General features: G+C 50.5%; 1 protein-coding gene across 6 annotated transcripts in view; it reads right to left on the reverse strand.

Moving 5' to 3' along the window:
- DDX3X (DEAD-box helicase 3 X-linked) overlaps positions 1–16,641 on the reverse strand; it is a 466,925-nt gene that overhangs the window by 40,540 nt on the left and 409,744 nt on the right. For all 6 annotated transcript variants that reach the window (XM_069636525.1, XM_069636523.1, XM_069636524.1 and 3 more), the window contains one exon: positions 10,227–10,344. In XM_069636525.1, coding sequence (XP_069492626.1) covers positions 10,227–10,344 — 118 coding nt within the window. The remainder of the gene's footprint in view (positions 1–10,226; positions 10,345–16,641) is intronic.

Consider the following 16,641-nt stretch of genomic DNA (forward strand, 5'->3'; position numbering starts at 1 on the left):
TCAGGAGGTACGTGCCCGTTTTTGCATTCGAGGCCGTTTGAGCATTTAGCTGTCCCCTCCGCCCGCTCCCTTAACTTTGCATGCTCCTCACCCCCACCCACATGACTAGCGCACCTGCTACTGTCCATATTTCCGATTGTGTGTTGATTGATGGTATCTCGTCCGTTCCACAACCCCGTGGTATCTAGTTGTGGCTGAACGGGCGGTGGGGGATGGTAAGGGTTGGCTGGAATGCTATGGATGCCCAGTGCCTCGAGTAGAGTGTGCTCTCTGCTTGAAGGGCAGTTCCCTTAGCAAGCGTGTAACAGTGTGATGCATTTACCAACCCACCTTGAGATAGCCGATTTAGAGACAGGATCCCCTTCTCTACCAGCTGCCACTGAAACGAAGAATTGTTTAGTCTTCCTTAGTGGTTTAGTTCTTTCCAGGTAAAACATGACTGTCCTGCGCACGTCTAATGTGTGAACGCTTCTTTCGGCCAGGTTAGTAGGGTTCTGGAAGTGGGTAGTTCGATTGGTTCACATAGAACTTCGAGATGAATTTAGGCACAAACCTGGGATGTGCGCAAAACTAACTTATCTTTGTGGACTGTAACAAAGGGGTCTAGAACAGAAAGAGCCTGTAGTTCGCTAACCCTTCTGATATAAGTGATAGCCACTAGGAAGACTGTCTTATAAGTCAGGTCTTTCAGACGTGCTTTATGCATAGGCTCAAAGGGAGCTCCCATGAGCCTGGTCAAAACCGCATTCAGATCCCATCCAGGGGCTGGGTGAGAGATGAGGATAAATCCTCTTAACCCCTTCAAAAAAGGCTTTAATCACCGGTATTTTCCACCACGATACCTTTTGTTGTGATGTGGTGTAGGCGGACAGAGCAGCAAGATGAACCTTTAGGGAATTGAAGACTAACCCAGTGTCCAAACGGTGGGTTAGATACAGCACAATGTGTGAGAGTGAGCAATCGATGGGATGGACGCCCTTGGAATTGCACCAGATGACATGTTTCCATTTGCTGGCATAGCAATAACGTGTATTAGGTTTTCTCGTCTGTCCGTTAGGCTCAGCACGGTCTACCCTTGCAGTTGCGTCTGAAAGGCCTTCAATGCTTTGAACACCGCTAATAGCTCCAGTTTATATGGTTGGACGCTACTTGAGGGGTCCACACTCCGTGTGCTGCCTGCTGAATCAGGAGACCCCCCGCCCCCACCCCGTGAGATGCGTCTGTCGTGAGTGTGCTTCAACTGCAGGGGTGGTGAAGGTCTTCCCCTTCAAGAGGTTTTCTCTTGACCACCACTGCAGATAACAAGGGCTGGCGATACAACTACCAGATCTTCACAGTGTCCGCTGGCCTGACACCACTGGCTGTTGAGCGACTTGCATGGGACGCATGCGCAGCCGCGCGTGGGGTATATGCATGACGCCATCATCCCTAGCAAACGCATGGCTTTGCGTATTGTCACCTCCCGACTGGCCACATTGAGGGATCTGAGAAAACATGTTCTGAACCCTCTCGTTGGAGGGGAAGACGAGACAGTCTTCCGTCCGAATTAGAGCTCCCAGAAATTGTTTTACTTGGCTGGGGACTAAACTATTTCTTTTCGTTGATTGAGAAACCCAGGCTGAAGAGGAGATCTACTGTTTTTTGGGTGTTCGAAAAACAAGCGAACAACGAGTGCTGAGGCGATGCCGAAGGGGAGTACCTTGAATTGGTAATGCCTTTCCTGGATCATAAACCTTAGATATTTCCAAAGTATGCATCTTTCATGTCCAATGTTGCCATGAAGTATGCATCTTTCATGTCCAATGTTGCCATGAAGTCCCCTTGTTTCAGCAATGGGATCACCTCCTGCAGTGTTACCATGCAAAAATTCTTGTTTTATAAACTTGTTCGCTGGGCGCAGGTCTAGAACAGGACACATGGTGAGATCCTTTTTGGGCACAAGGAAGTATACTGAATAAATATCCTAGTTTACCTGAATAGGGACGGCTTATATGGCGTCCTTTTCCAGCAGTGCTTCCACCTCTTGGATCAGGATCTCCAGATGGTCCGGTGAAAGGCGCCGTGAGTGCGGCGGTATGAACTGGAGGTCGGGCGAATTCCATGCCGTAACCGTGGGCGACCGTCTTTAAGACCCACTGGTCGGAAGTTATCCCCTCACATGCTCTGAGGAAAGAGGTTAATCGCCCCCCGACCGGGGTGACATGAGGGGACCTGGACTCGGTCATTTCTGACCAGAGGCTGTGGCTTTTCTGGGATTGGGGCCTCCGTCTCTACCTTTGCTGCATTTCTGACCCCTTGAGGGGTAGTAAGTGGGGCTTCCAGATGTTTGATTTCTGTTGAAGTTACCCGTGCCGTAGTTTTCACCAGCACGGGCTTGCCCTCGAATGGACTGCCAAGAATTATTACCCCTCTGGGAGGAGGGTTTCTGTGTAATTGGATGCAGAGACCTTATAGTCTCATGCTCCTTCTTGGCTGTCTCCAACGCCTCATCCACTGCTTTCCCAAAGAAGTTAGTCTCCTCAATGGGTTTATTAATGAGGGAGGCCCGAGTCTCAGGTCTAAATCCTGATGTACGCAGCCAAGCGTGTCTTTTCAGTAGGGTCCCTTGAGCAAGAGACCTGCCTGCAGTTTCCGCAGTGTCCAGGGTGTTCACCACATTCTGGTTAACCAGTCTTCCCTCCGTTATAATGGCGAGAAGCTTTGTTTTGGCGGGTTCGGCATCCTCTTGGAGGCCTTCCTGGAGCAAATTCCATTGGGCATCAGCATAACTTGCTAATATAGTATTAGCAACCCGTATGGTGTATGCAGCTGCTGACGTGACAAGTTTGCCCAGGGCATACAGCCGCTTAGACTCCTTGTCCGGTGGTGATTCTCCCATGGCAAGGGGTACCCCTGCCCTCTTTCGAGTGGTAGTCACTACCAGTGAATCTGGGATGGCATGCCCTTTGATGTAGAGGGCTGGAAGGAGAAGGTCGAAATAATTTTTCGACTCTCGGGTTCACTGTCTGTGTTTGAGCAGGTGACACCAATGAGGGAGCTACCTGTCTCTTAAAAGAGAGAAGGAGGGGGATGGATTGACTTGCCGCATGTTTTCTTTAATGATATCCTCCACGAAATCCTGCTCAGGTACCGCCTCATGAGTGGGAAGTATTCAGCTGCTTTTTTTCAACATTGAGTTGAATGCCATTTGGTCATCTACAGGAGAGGCCTTTCGAGTCGGGGTGGACAGAGGAGATTCTAGGCATTAAATAAAATCAGTGTCCTGATCTTGCTGTGTCCATGGGTCTTGACCTTCCTGCTGGGTTTCCTCCCAGTTGTCCGTATTATCCAGTTGATGTTACTGATAGTTAGAGACATCTATAATGAAGAAGCTTCTTTTTTCAATGTGTCCATCTGGACCACGTATTCCTGTTGGAAAGCATGAGACTGATACTCCTGAATTTGGAGTTTTGGGTCAAGGGTCTACCCAAGCCCTTTTCGTGGGAGGATGATCAGAAGAACTGATAATCTGCTCCAGCCGATCCATACACCCCTCAAATTTTTCTGTAGTCCAGTTAGAGGACCAAAACTGGCCTACGTGAGGAGAAACCATGGCATCGAAAGGGACCTCTCAGGGTGTCAGAAAGAGGCTCTTGGCTATCTTCGTAAGCCCCATCGTAATCGTGAACCCAATCCGCTGAATTTTTTTCTGCGGCTTGTCCCATAACCTTAGGCGGAACCGGAGTCGAGGCCCACTGCTGCCATAATCCTTCCGATGCTACTTTCAATAGTTGCCGAATCGTTGAGACAAAGGCTCTGATGATTTATTGGCAGTTGTAATACTGTCCACAGCGCTAGAGGGCCTAGCGGTCCGTTTTCTGGGTAGACGCCACAAAGGTGTCAAAATTGGCGTAGGGGTTGGGTGCTTAGTGCAATGCGCTTGTATGCCCCTGTTGCCGGGTGTAGTCCCTGTAGCAAGACCAGAGTCGAGCCTTAAAAGGTCAGGGATGGGCGTGGCGGACCTAGAAGCGTCCGTCTCAAGGTCTAACATACGAAACGGACATTTGGTCATCCAAAGTACCCCCGGTCACTTTCAGATGGCGTGGCAGTGGGGGGGGGGGGGGGGGGGGACGGACGGAAGAGGGGCTCCACGCGTGACATATCGTACGCAGCCCACCGCTTTACACTGCGTTCCTTAAGGTTCTTAGGCCGAAGGAGTTTGCACGCCACACTGCTTCTCGTCGTGCTCTAGGGGGAGACAGGCGTTACACATCCTGTGTTCGTCCTGCCAAGGATATCTGACCCTACACTTAGGGCAGAATCTAAAAGGAGTACTTTCCATAGCCAAAGGCAAGGATGACCAGACCAACAGGGAAAAGGAGGAAAGACATGCACAATATGGCCACCCGACCCCCCGCTCCCTATTCTATAGGTCGGCCAGAGTGCCCAACCACGTGGAAAATCCAGCTGCCGGATCTTAAGCGCCGAAATCCACAGCCGTAGACGATTCCCTGTAGTCTTCGTCGAATATGTTCTTATTGGGCGAAGTGACTCAACGGGGAATAAACTGACCAATTCGGTAAACAATGTCTCTAGTAAGAGCTCCGCTATAGGGCGACCAGTTATCTGGGCGGAAAAAAACTATCGCAGGTACCTCGGCGCGTGAAGGATTTTGGTACTACACCCATCACTATAGGGATAGTGTTAAAGACACGCCTATGCCGACATCCCCTTTCGGTCCCCAAAAGACAAGATGCAATACTCTGCGGTTACCACTGGATGTCGGACCATATGCACAGCATGTGATTCTAAGCAGATTAACAAGCATCCGAATGGCCAGTCCCTTGCAGAAATTTAAAAGTTTGCGTGCGTTTGTTGCCACAGATGCAGGCTTGAATAGAGACTTTTCTCTGAGCAGATGCAGAGTTGACATTGCCTTTGAAGGAGGCTGCAGGCCATTTTGTTAGATGGTCCACCTGACTAATTCAATTTCCATTCAGCTGCCCTGCACTTGTGTTTAAGGGCAATCAGGTCGGAGTCTGACCAAGAGTTGCACTTTTGGGAAGGCTTCAGTCGAACCCTCATGACAGGGGCAAGAATATCGGAAATGGAGCTTCAGGATAGCGAGGGCTGTGTCAGGGTGGGAGTCAACTGCAGGAATGAGAGGAGGAGAGTAGGTGGAGGCAAAAGCAGCCACTCACTTTTTTCATGAGTCTGGTAACCTTGAAGCCAAGTGCTGTGCCAGGTGAGTTGCTGCCAGAGGAGAGCTTCAGGTGAGTTGCTAGTGTGGTTGGTCCAAGAGAGGTAGATAGAGTGGGATGTCAGTGGAGAGGAGCATCCAACGTGTGGCCTGCAGTGTGAGTGGAGCCAGAGTGTAGAATAGAAAGTGAGAGGGTCACATAGGTTGCAGAAAGGTCCCGACAAGTCATGAGTCCAGGTGGATGTTGAGGTCACCCAGCAAGAGTAGAGATGCTAGGTCGGCCATTCCAAAAGAAGAGAGTGAGCTGCCCAGGAGGCCGATAGAATATGGCCATGCTACTCCAGCACCTGCCTTCTTTAGCCTAGGAGCAGAAAGGATTTTGTAGCCTTCAGGGAGGAGTGTCAAAGCTTGCGATTGAGCTGTTCTTGAACCAGGTCTCAGTGATGGCAAGCACATCAAGATCCAAGAGTTTGAGTTGCAGATATTGGTTGAGTGTTTTACAGCAGAGCAAGTGTCAAGGTGGCAATGTGGAGTAACTTGCCGTCCTTAAAGGTCTTCGAGGTAGGGAGGAGATGGGCGCATTTGACAGTGGTCCCTCAGAGGGTGGAAGAGGGCCAGAGAGATAGATGGGAGTCCAGGCCAACAAGGGGGCTGGGGCAGTGGGGCAAGGCCCAGGCACGTGTACCGAGGAGGCGGCGGAAGGCACAGTGGGCTAGTGAGCCTGGCGCGAGGGAGGCGTTTATTAAAGAGAAGGTTGGGTTGAGGACCCTGAACATGATGATTTTGTTGAGACAATTACTCTGGAAATTGTGAAAAGGGTCAAGGAGGACCTTTCAGCAAGTGCCATTATAATGGCAGAAGAGGCGAAAGGAGACGAGGCCGACCATGTAGCAAATCCATAGGTCAGTTGAGTTAACGAAGAGTATGTCAGTGACAGTCTCTGGCAGAAGACAAAGTCTAGCAGTAAGAGTTTTAGAAAAATCACTTGTAGGGTCACAAGCCGTTAAGCCTGGGAGAAGCGTTGAATTCCACTCTAAAAAGGTAAGCCAAGGCAATTCCCAACTAAGAGGAGCACGGCTAAAATGCAATAAGTTAAGTAACCCAAGCCTAAACCGTACCTCTGGTTTGAAGCAGAGTGGTCCAGCTGAATTATGTCTTGGTGCAGACCCTTGTTCTGAACCTCAGTCGTGGGTACAAGAGGGAGGACGTCTTGAGGGCTCCTGCAGCGGCACTTCAGTTTCAGTGTTAGGGCGAATTCAGTTTGGTGCTAAAATCCTCCCACCTTAGAGACCCCCAGCTCTTTTGCTGAACTTTGTACTTTTAATTCTGTGCTCCGTTTCTTTTGGTTGTCGAGTCTGAAACTCCATAGGCATCTTTTACATTGTGTCACAGCACCTTCAGTGCAGTGGCACAGGTAAGTCTTACAGATTTCCCCATGGTTTAAATACCTTCTCTTGGAGAAACTATTTCCAAGAGCAGTAAAGTGAAATTTACTTACATTTGTACATTTATAGACCCAGCGCACACTTACAATAGGGTGTTGGAAGGGCTACTTAGTATCCCCTTTGTCTAGCTTCTGATCTAACATGTTTATGTTACTTTCCTCGATAAATGGCTGGTGGCAGTGGTTTACTTTTAACTACCGTGGTGAGCTTTTAGTGCGTGCTGCATTTGCAGTAAAGCACACAGGGGGGCCATTTTTGTCAAAATGGCCCTGGTCTTTTTTCGCCATTTCTTTGTGGAAAAGTCCTTCTTGAGACTTACTCGAGCGCCAAACCAGGTTTGGTCCCTTTGTTTGCTTTTTCTTTGGCGGGATTCACAAGTGAAGCCCACCTCTGCCTACAGGGTGTCCGGCAGGGGCAAGAAGCACGGGAGGTGCCCGAAGCTCACAGTGCTTAAGTCTCCTAGGAGACAGGCATTTACTCCTAGGTGAATGGCCGGCTGGCAAGGTCAGCCACCCTGCTGGGTGACCGACAGCTAGGCTGTAATGAATGGGAGCCAGCTGCATAAAAGGCAAGGCTTTTTGGCTTGGAAGGCAGAGTCTACCACTGGACTAAGGAATCCGAAGAAGAGCTTGGAAGAGACTCCTGCTGCATCCCTGGACCGTTGATTTGCCCGGTGAAGCCCTGCTGCTGTGCTGAAGCACTGAATTCATCTCGACTAGAGAAGCCCTGCAAGGACGACTTCTCCCCTTGAGTTGTGGAACCAATCAACTCCAAGTAACCCACCAGGACATCCTCTCAAGCTGTTTGTATTTCCACTGCATTTGCTGCAGGAACCGAAGAGCCAGGGAGAGGATCACCAGATTGTGTAAGTGGGCCAGAGCTCCAGGAAGATCCTCTTGACTCCCAGGAAGCAGGACTGAGCGAGCCTCAGCCACCTTAGAGTGCTGGACCGCAAATGCAAGGGAAGCCCATCTCAACAGCCAAGAGTCCCCAGGTGGAGCCATTTCCTGATACGAGGAGCTGAAACCATGAAGTGCCACTGAATAGCAGTCCTTTTCTGTTGACTACCGTCCCATTGCAGTGCAGGAGTCCTCCAGACTTCCTACCTCTTGCCCCCACGACTGAGGCCCAGGAACACACGATCTGCAAAGCTGCACAGCAACAGAAGCCCGCTGGAACCGCTTTTCTTCTAACCAAAAGGCATTGTTAAGTCATGAATGTCTTCTTCCCTCTGTTTTGTCTTCCTTCAGGAAGGGGTTAACATACGCTGCATTGGGGTTACCAAAAGTACTTACCTGCTTCAGAATATTTGAGAGATCTCTTGTTTTATTCTAATAACCTTTTTCTTTGACATAATCCTAAGTATTGCCCTAAATGAAACAGTGATATATTAATGTTCACAGTAGCCTAGCTATTTAAGTTACCTCAAGGTGTAGGAAGTGTTCACCGTCCCAAATGGGTACTTGCTGATTCAGAGAAACCAAGTGTATTTTGGAGTGCGTGTCTTACTATATTGCCCCCTTCTGAAGAAGGCTTACGCAAACTGACTTAAATTGTCAAATCAAGAAACCTTGTGTGTAAGAGTTTGAGTACTTGTCACTGAATCTCTAACTCCCCCTACTTCTCACATGAACCCCTCTTGAGATAAGCCTGGCTGCTCAATATTGCCAGGCAGTCAGAGTTTTAGTACACCCAAAGGTTACTTCAAACAATCTTGCCCAACATTCAGCGTTTAGCCAACAGCTCTGTTGCAGATCTTGGATACCAGTTGGACTCTTTGCTCCCTCGGTCCTGCACTCTGGTGACGGGACTCGGGATCTGGAGGTCCTGCTTCTGGATGGTACTTAGGAGTCTGCTGGAGCTTCTAGCTGGATTTGTTCCGCAGCAGACGTTGCACTCTACTACGGACCCTCGACCCCTGGCATTGGGTTCTCACTGCAACGAAGCAGCACAATCAGTCGGGGATGGTAGTCCCACTAACCCAACGGGAGAAGTCATTCCGTCCGGAGCGTCTGTTGAGGGGAAAAAGGAGTTCAGCACAGCAGCAAGGCATCAGGCAATTCAAAGGTCGAGGAGGTTGCAGCAAGCTTCGTTCACGGTTTCTTTGTGCGTTTCTCCCAGTGGTCGAATGCCTCTAGTCCCAAAACCCTCCCATTCATCCACATCCTTGGCTGTCAATCACAGCAGGGTGGCTGTCCTGAGAGGACAACCAGCCAGCCAATCAGGCCTAGTTGCATTCAGGTATGAAAAACACATCCTGTTTTTCCAGACACATGGAGCCAGGGGCAGGCTTCAGGGCTGAAGCCTACCAAATGCAAGGCAAACAAATTGTTCAAGCCTGTCTCAACGCACAGAGTAAAACCAAAGAAAGACCTCACTAACAGCAAAAAGACTGGCCATTTTTATGAAATAGTCACCCATGGGGGTTCAGCCTGCTGTAGAAAAGCATAATGGTAGGAAAAAGTAAACTACTGCCACCAGCCATTTAAAGTAGTGAGGGTAATGCTAAAGGGCCACTAGGTAACACCCCCTAACCCCCAACACTTCACATAAAATGGTGTGTGCTGGACCTACAAAGAAAAGGTAAGTAAAGCCAATTTCACTTTACTATTCTTGGGAACTGTAGATCACACAAGAAAGGTTAGTTCAACTGTATGAGAAATAAGGATCTGACACTGCACTGAAGGTGCAGTGTGCCACCATACAGAAAGCAGATGCCTACAGAATTTGTCAGACAAAAAATTAAACAAAATAAAAACAATCCAAATCGGGTAAAAAATCATGAGAAAATGATCACTCACTCCATGGTTAAAATCAAAAAGTCTCAAGTCCAGCAAAAAAGCTGGGGGTTTCCAAGGGTGGGGGAAATTTGCACAGAAATGACATTTCTCTACAACAAAGGCAAAGTACTGTTTTTGCTTAGATTTTTGGGGCATTTCATTTGGATAAATTACAAATGGGAAAATAACAAGCCACAGAAGCAAAGAGGGGTGGGGGGTGAGAGGAGCGAGAACAGGACTGGATGGCCTCCTCCATGGACACAGTAAACTTGAGCTCAGAGTAATGGTATCCCCACATGCCTGTTAAATTTGGGTCGCGCTCATGCAACTCCCACTCCTTTGGGGCATCAGATTTCTGGCTCAAGAGATTTTCCCCCAATCTCTCCTAGATTGGGGCTATGGTGGAAGAAGGTAGTGGTGTAGACACCAGCCCCAAATTTCAAGAGCCGATGAGCAGAGTGGCTATCTAGTGCCCCATGCAATTTGCCATAGCTGCAATGCTTGGCTCAGTCTCCAGCCATCGGAGGAAGACCGGGACTGGCAGTTGGGCAGTGTGCAAGGGAAGTGGCCCGCAGGGTTCTGGCCAGCTCACCCAGCGGTGCTCATCAGAAAGCACCAGGATATGCTTATGTGCATCCAGTCCCTCTTCTGAGAGAGGTCCCAAAAATATGGCAGAAAGGGGACATACATACTAGTACCGACTGCTTCCTATCACATCCAACCAAATTAAATCAGCCTGATAAAACACTGATGCATTCAACTAAGTCTCTACATGTGCATTCTATCAAATAACATTCCCAATACAAGCACTTCATTATTTACCAAGGTTTCCAACACGGCCTGTACGACCAATTCGATGCACGTACTCCTCAATGTCACTTGGCAAATCGAAGTTAATGACATGCTTCACATTTGAAATATCAAGTCCCCTTGCCGCAACCTGGAATAAAAGAAAATGTGGCATAACATGTTTAACAATACAGCCCTGCTATGCCAATAGCAAAAAAACTACAGCAACTCAACAGCATTAGATGAACTGTCAAGAATACATACAACTCTGTTAAGCAGCCAGACAAGATATTTTGCATTCCATGGATATTGCTGGTCCATTTCTAATAGGTTAGATATTACAAAGCACAGTTTACTCCATTTTAGCCATCTTCCTCTTTGGGCAATGATTTATGAAAGCTAAATACAGGACAAAGCAACGCTGCTTACGTGTAAGCCTTCAGGCTATTTTCATCAAAATCAAGTGCTAATATCTACTCTTATGAGCAGTAATATACACCACTTTTGGGAGCCATCCTAGTTTGAAAGTTCCAAAAGATTACTTACCTAGAGAACAGGGTTACAGACACTTTGTCTATTCAAACTCACAAGGGAAAAGGCAGAGCAGTAGGGCAGACTTCCGGAGATCAGGGACTGGTATGAAGGAACAAGTTACTCACCTGTAACTGTTCTCCAGCATGGCTTTACATGCTCATAAATAGTCCCAGTCAGGCTGGGAATTTAGTAAAAAAAAAATAAAGTTACTCGCTATAGGGACTTCCTTACTCCTACCTAGTCCATAGTCCCCTTTCCTCCATACTTGTAGAACATCAGCTCTTCTCTTTATGCAGGGTACCGCACATGGCCATAAACCCCACCCTTCTGAGCTCTGCCCGCGCATCGCCCTTCAGTCCTTTTCTATCGCCAGGCCTGCGACAATTTAAGCAATTATTATTAGAGGAGACGGCCGGCGTATGGAGGAAAGGGGACTATGAGTAAGTTAGTCACTACGGTGAGTAACTTTGTTATACTCTTACGTCCCGTCCCCTTTGCTCCATACTTGTGGGAGATTCCCAAGCACACGCCATAGGCCTCAGGTACTGCAATGTCGAGGCGGTCCAGGATCCGGTCATGGAATTCTCTGACTGAGTCAGGCGGTAATCACTACCCTGATCTGCTTGAGGGGAAATCGGAAGCAGATGGCTGGGCTGTCACAGGTTTTAAAGTGCTAGCTCGTTCTACCGGTGTCTTCTCTCTGGGAGACAGCGGGGCAGTGGACGAAGTGCTGGTAGCGGACCAATAGGAAGAGGTGGAACCACCGCAGGAGCCACTGGGGTAGGCAGAGGCCTCTCATATAGGGTATACCCCCACGAAAGCAAGGAGGATGGTTGCCAGGAAGGCCCACTACCAATCGGGTCCGCATAGACCAGTGGAACAGGCGGAAGTGAGACAGTAATTATAAGTTACTCACCAAAGTGACTAACGTACTCTTAGTCCATAGTCCCCTTTCCTCCATACTGTATGGGTGTCCTTTCCAAGGGACGGAGACAACCTTTTTCACCAGAAAAACCACCCCCCCCCCCTTTAAATTTTGAGGCGTGGCCCAGGGAGCATGCACTGACCTGACTCCACCCTCTGGCGCCACACGTCAGTCCCCATTGACGCGACAATAGATTTAACATTGCCTAAGGACACCAGTATAAGGGGGAGGTTGGTGGGACGTATAGAGGAAAGTGGACTATGGACCAAGGGTACGTCAGTCACTACGGTGAGTAACTTAATTACTCTTACGTCCCGTCCCCTTTCCTCCATACTGTATGGAGCTATTACAACTGATTTGTAGCCCAGGGTGGAGAGGAGACCCTCCTTAAGCAAACAGGTTCCTGAGAAACGTATGTCCGAAAGCCGCATCAGATCTAGAGCCGGCATCCAAACAGTAATGCTTGTAGAATGCTGAGGGAGAGGCCCAAGTGGCCGCCCTGCTTATGATTTGCCAAGGGACATGGCGCTGGCCGTTGCCTTGGCCCCTACTGCATGGGCATGCATGTTGGCCGGGAGCGGTTTGTGCTGGCCCTCGTACGCTTCTTTGATGGCAGAGACCATCCAGCAGGATAGGGAAGCCATAGAGGCCCGATAGCCTGGCTTCGAGCCACCGAAAGTGACAAATAGGGCGTGGGCCGACTTGCGGAAGCCCATGGTTCTGTCCAAGAAGAATTTCAGTGCACGCCCAACATCCAGGCAGTGCAGCACATTCTGTGCATCATTGGGAAAAAAAAACCACAGGAATGACAATTTCCTCGTTCAAGTTGCGGATGGAAGTGCCAGGTGCGTCCACATGACTACATTATCCTTGTGAAAGTTGGTTTAAGGTTCAGAGGCGACCAGAGACTGAATCTCGCTGACTCTGCGAGTCGAGGTAAGGTAAGACCGACTAGTAAGGCTGTCTTGATGGTGACCAAAGTCCACAGGCGCCATTGGCTCGAATGGTTTGTGCGCCAGGGCGTCCAAGACTACATTAAGATCTCACAGCGTGCGGTCTTGACGGGCAGGTAGAGCCTAGCGAGGCCTGTCAGATGTTTGACGATATGGTTGGAGGAAAAAATGCCTTCCTCAGAGTTCCTGCAAGCCCCAATGGCTGCAAGGTATGTACGGCAAGTATCAACCTGTACTCCTGTGTGAGCGAAGTGTGCCAAAAAGGAGAGCACGCCGTCCAAATTGCAGGCCAAGGTGTCAATTCCCTTGGAGCCTGCCCAGAGGCAGAACCTGGTCCATTTGCTCTTATACTGGGCCCTGGTGGACTTGCTCCTGGCGCCCTGTATGATCTCCAGATTGGCCTGCGAGAGGCTAAGGTGCCGAAGCGTTCCCTGCTCGGGTACCACGCTGTAAGAGCTAGCTTCCCTGGTGCGGGGTGTATGATTCTGCCCCCCTGTTGTGCCAGAAGATGTGCTGGACACGTCGGCAGGCGTATAGGTGGCACCTCCGAGAGGCTGAGGAGCTCAGAGAACCATGGCCTAGCAGGCCACCATGGAGCTATCAGAATGATGAGTCAGTGAGACTCCTTGATCTTGCAGATTACTCTGCATCAGAGGGGTGGGCGGAAAGGTGTAGACCTTCATGCCGGTCCACTGGAGGTGAAATGCATCGGCGAGCGAGCCAGGGCCCTGCCCTTGCCAGGATGTGAACTGGGGAATCTTCTTGTGCCAGGTGGCGAAGAGATCCACGTGGTGGTGACCCCACCTGGTGAAGATCTGAATAGCGAGGTCGTTTAGCTGCCACTCGGAATTGTCCGCTTCCAGGTTGGATTCCCCCGGAGGTGGACTGCCTTGAGGTAAATGTAGTTTTGCAGGGCCCAGTCCCACATGCTGATCTCCAGTCTGCACAGATAAGGATCTGGTGCCTCCCTGCTTGATGTAGTACATGCTGGTCGAGTTGTCCGTCTGGATGAGGACAGTCTTGTCCCTGAAGAGTGGGAGAATGCCCTGAGCACTAGTCAGATGGCATTCAGCTCCAACCAGTTGATGTGAAATTCCTGCTCCTGCTGGGTCCAGGTGACATTGACTGAGGTCGTCCAGGGTGGCTCCCCAGCCCTTGAGCAAGGAGTCTGGGGATGTTGGCCTGCGGAGGGGGCGGCCAAAAGGGCTTGCCACTCCGGAAGTTGCAGTCCATGGACCACCAAGTTAGGTTCGGTGGAGGGATGAGGAATGTTGATCATCTCAGATTATGAGCCCCGCTCCCAATTCCATGATTCCGTGAAGTGCAGCTGAATCCTTCTCATCCTTAGTCTCGTGTGCGGCACGGCCAACAAAACCGCCGCTAGTAGATCCAGGAGGTGTTGGAACCACCATGCTGAGGAAGTGGCCCTCTTGATGGCTGAGATCTTTTCTTCCGAGGGGGGAAACCCTCGGAGCAAGTGTCCCAAATGAGGCCTGGGAAAGTCAGTCTGCGTGGGGAGCAGCTGTGACTTGAGGTTGAGCGAGAAGCCCAGGTCATGCATTGTGTTCATAAAGGCCTCGGACGAGTGGTGAACCTCCTCCAGAGAGGTAGCCCCGACGAGCCAGTCTAGATCAGGGTAGATATGGTGGCCCTGCGCGTTGAGGAGGGCCGCCACAGCATTCATGAGCCTGGTAAAGACCCTGGGGGCCGAGTTGAGGCCAAACGTTAAGGACCTTGTATTGGAAGTGGTAGCCCATAATTCTGAACCGGAGGAAAGAACGATGGGGCTGCCAAATTGGGACTTGTAGGTACGCACCCTTCAGGTGCAGGAAGCACAGTCCCTTGTCCAGTGCATCTGCTATAAAAGCTGGCGTAACCATCTTGAATTTTTGCAGGGGTAAGGAGAGGTTGAGGGTGGAAAGGTCCAGTACAACTCAGGCCTGCCTAGTTCTTCTGAATGGCGAAAATCCTTGAGTAAAAGCCAAAGCCTCGCTGGGAGGCTGGAACTTCCTCCACTGCCTGGCTCTCTACGAGGAACTGGATCTCCGCCAAAAGAGTTGCTGTCCCAACCCGTGGGAGGGGAGGAGGGAATAGGGAGGTGGTACCCAGTGGATACTACAGTGAGGATCCAGGGGGTCCGTGAAATTCTGGCACCAGAATTTCACATGGCGAGCAAGCCTGCCCCCCACTGGAAACAAGTGGACCGAAGGGGCGTGTCATGCCTTCTTTCCCTCTGAGGCCGATGCTGAGGGGGACTGTAAAAAGCCCTTGCTCCCCCACAACCCCCCTCTTTTGTTTGCACCGGTTCCGAGACGGCGAGTAGTCCGGCTGCCTGGATCTGCGTGCCTGGAAGCCACGTACCCCTCCATATGTACGACCCTTTCCTGAGCGTTGCTGAGATTGGGTGTACGATTTGGGCGTGGTCTTTGTAAGAATGGATAGAGACTGCCATTTGTGAGCTTTTCTTCCTTTTTGTCCTGCTCTTTGTCCATAGAGTGGAAGAAGTCCCCCACCCCCTCTCCCTGTGGCCCCCTGACGAAAGATAGATCTAGAATGCGTTACGAGGTCATCTGGGTTGAATTTCATTGCCCAGAGCTGGGCTGTTCTCATGTCTGTGGCAATGCAGACAGCACAGCCTGAGGTATTGCTATGAGCCACTGTGGATTCCATGAGGTCATGCGCCATGAGCTTGGCTTCAGCTAGCCCCGTTTTAAAGCATGATTGGCACTGGGTGGGGAGTTCCGGGGAGGAAGTCTGCAATTTCCCACCATAAACTTTGATTGGCGGCAGCCAGCATGGCATCTGTGTTGGTCTGACGGAGGTGAAATGATGCGTTGGAGTAGAGTAGATTTTCTTGCAGTACACCTCCAAGATCTTTTCCTGCTTGTCTAGCAGCGCCGCAGAGGGGGAGGCGGAGGACGACTGAGGCTCGGAGTATAGTGATACCGCAGTGATAACCGAGGAATGTGGCCGAGGATGGGTAGAGAGCAAGAGTGTATCCCTTCCATCTGCATGTACTTGGCGTTCAGGCGTCGACTGACTGTCGACTGACGGGCTGGACCAAGTGGGGCTTGAACCAACCCTTCTTGTGCAGGGAGTCTACATCGGTTTGTAGTGGAATCCTGTGTTGGCAGAGGGGCGTTGTGTGAAGACTTCTGCCAGAACCCCCTTTGCCGGCTGTTCGACCTCGGGTTGGGGTAGGCCCAGGTACTCCACCAGGCCAGCATGGCGTTTGTGGAAGGCCCTGGCTGAGGATGGCGCGTCCTGATCCTCCTTGTCTGTATCCTGCAGATCTGGAGGATCCTGTGGCAGAGTAGATGGCGCCAGAAGCTGGGATACAGGGACTGCAGCCGGAGGCTGAGGAGGCAGCGGAGGTTGTGGAGCCGGAGGAGGGGGCTGCACCGGGGCCTGTGGGCCCGATGGCGGCCTCTGTGGTGCTGCTAGCATGGTGGGGATGACTTCCCCGATGACGTCCTTCATAAACCCCATCTGAGGAGACGTCATGAGGCTGAGGAACTTCTCGAAGAGCACCTCTTTACTCAAAGAGGTGGCATGGGGCTGCTGGAGCCGCTGGATACCCAGTCCATATAGACAAAGGAAAGCTGCCCTACGCAAATGAAGGGTAACCTGTAGGCCACGGACCTGGTTGAGGCCAGTCCCACCTGGACACTAGTTAAATGTTAAAGGTATTTGTACCGCGCACCGTCACCAACGGAATTGGTCCCCAGGCGCTCTGGCGGATCTGTAAACAATAAGGTGGGATGGGTTAGTAAGGTGAAGTGAGAGGAGTGGTGTTCTGTTGGCAGCTTCAGCTCAGTATACACCAGATACTGAGCTTTGGTGCAGGTCTTGGATCGGTGTCAGTCCGCGTGTGCTGTTGCTCCGGCTTGTGTTGCAGTGTTGTGGAGTGCGTGCGGCTTGTGGTGCGAGAGATTGTTGTGTGAGTTTTTGAGTGAGATAAGTATGCAGAGTTTGAGGTTATATTGGTTAGTGGGTTACCTGACCTTTAGCATGCTAACATTCAGTTTTCTCCAAT

Source organism: Ambystoma mexicanum, chromosome 7p (genome assembly GCF_040938575.1).
Source record: "Ambystoma mexicanum isolate Mex_15411 chromosome 7p, UKY_AmexF1_1, whole genome shotgun sequence".
In the NCBI taxonomy this organism is placed as follows: Eukaryota; Metazoa; Chordata; class Amphibia; order Caudata; family Ambystomatidae; genus Ambystoma; species Ambystoma mexicanum.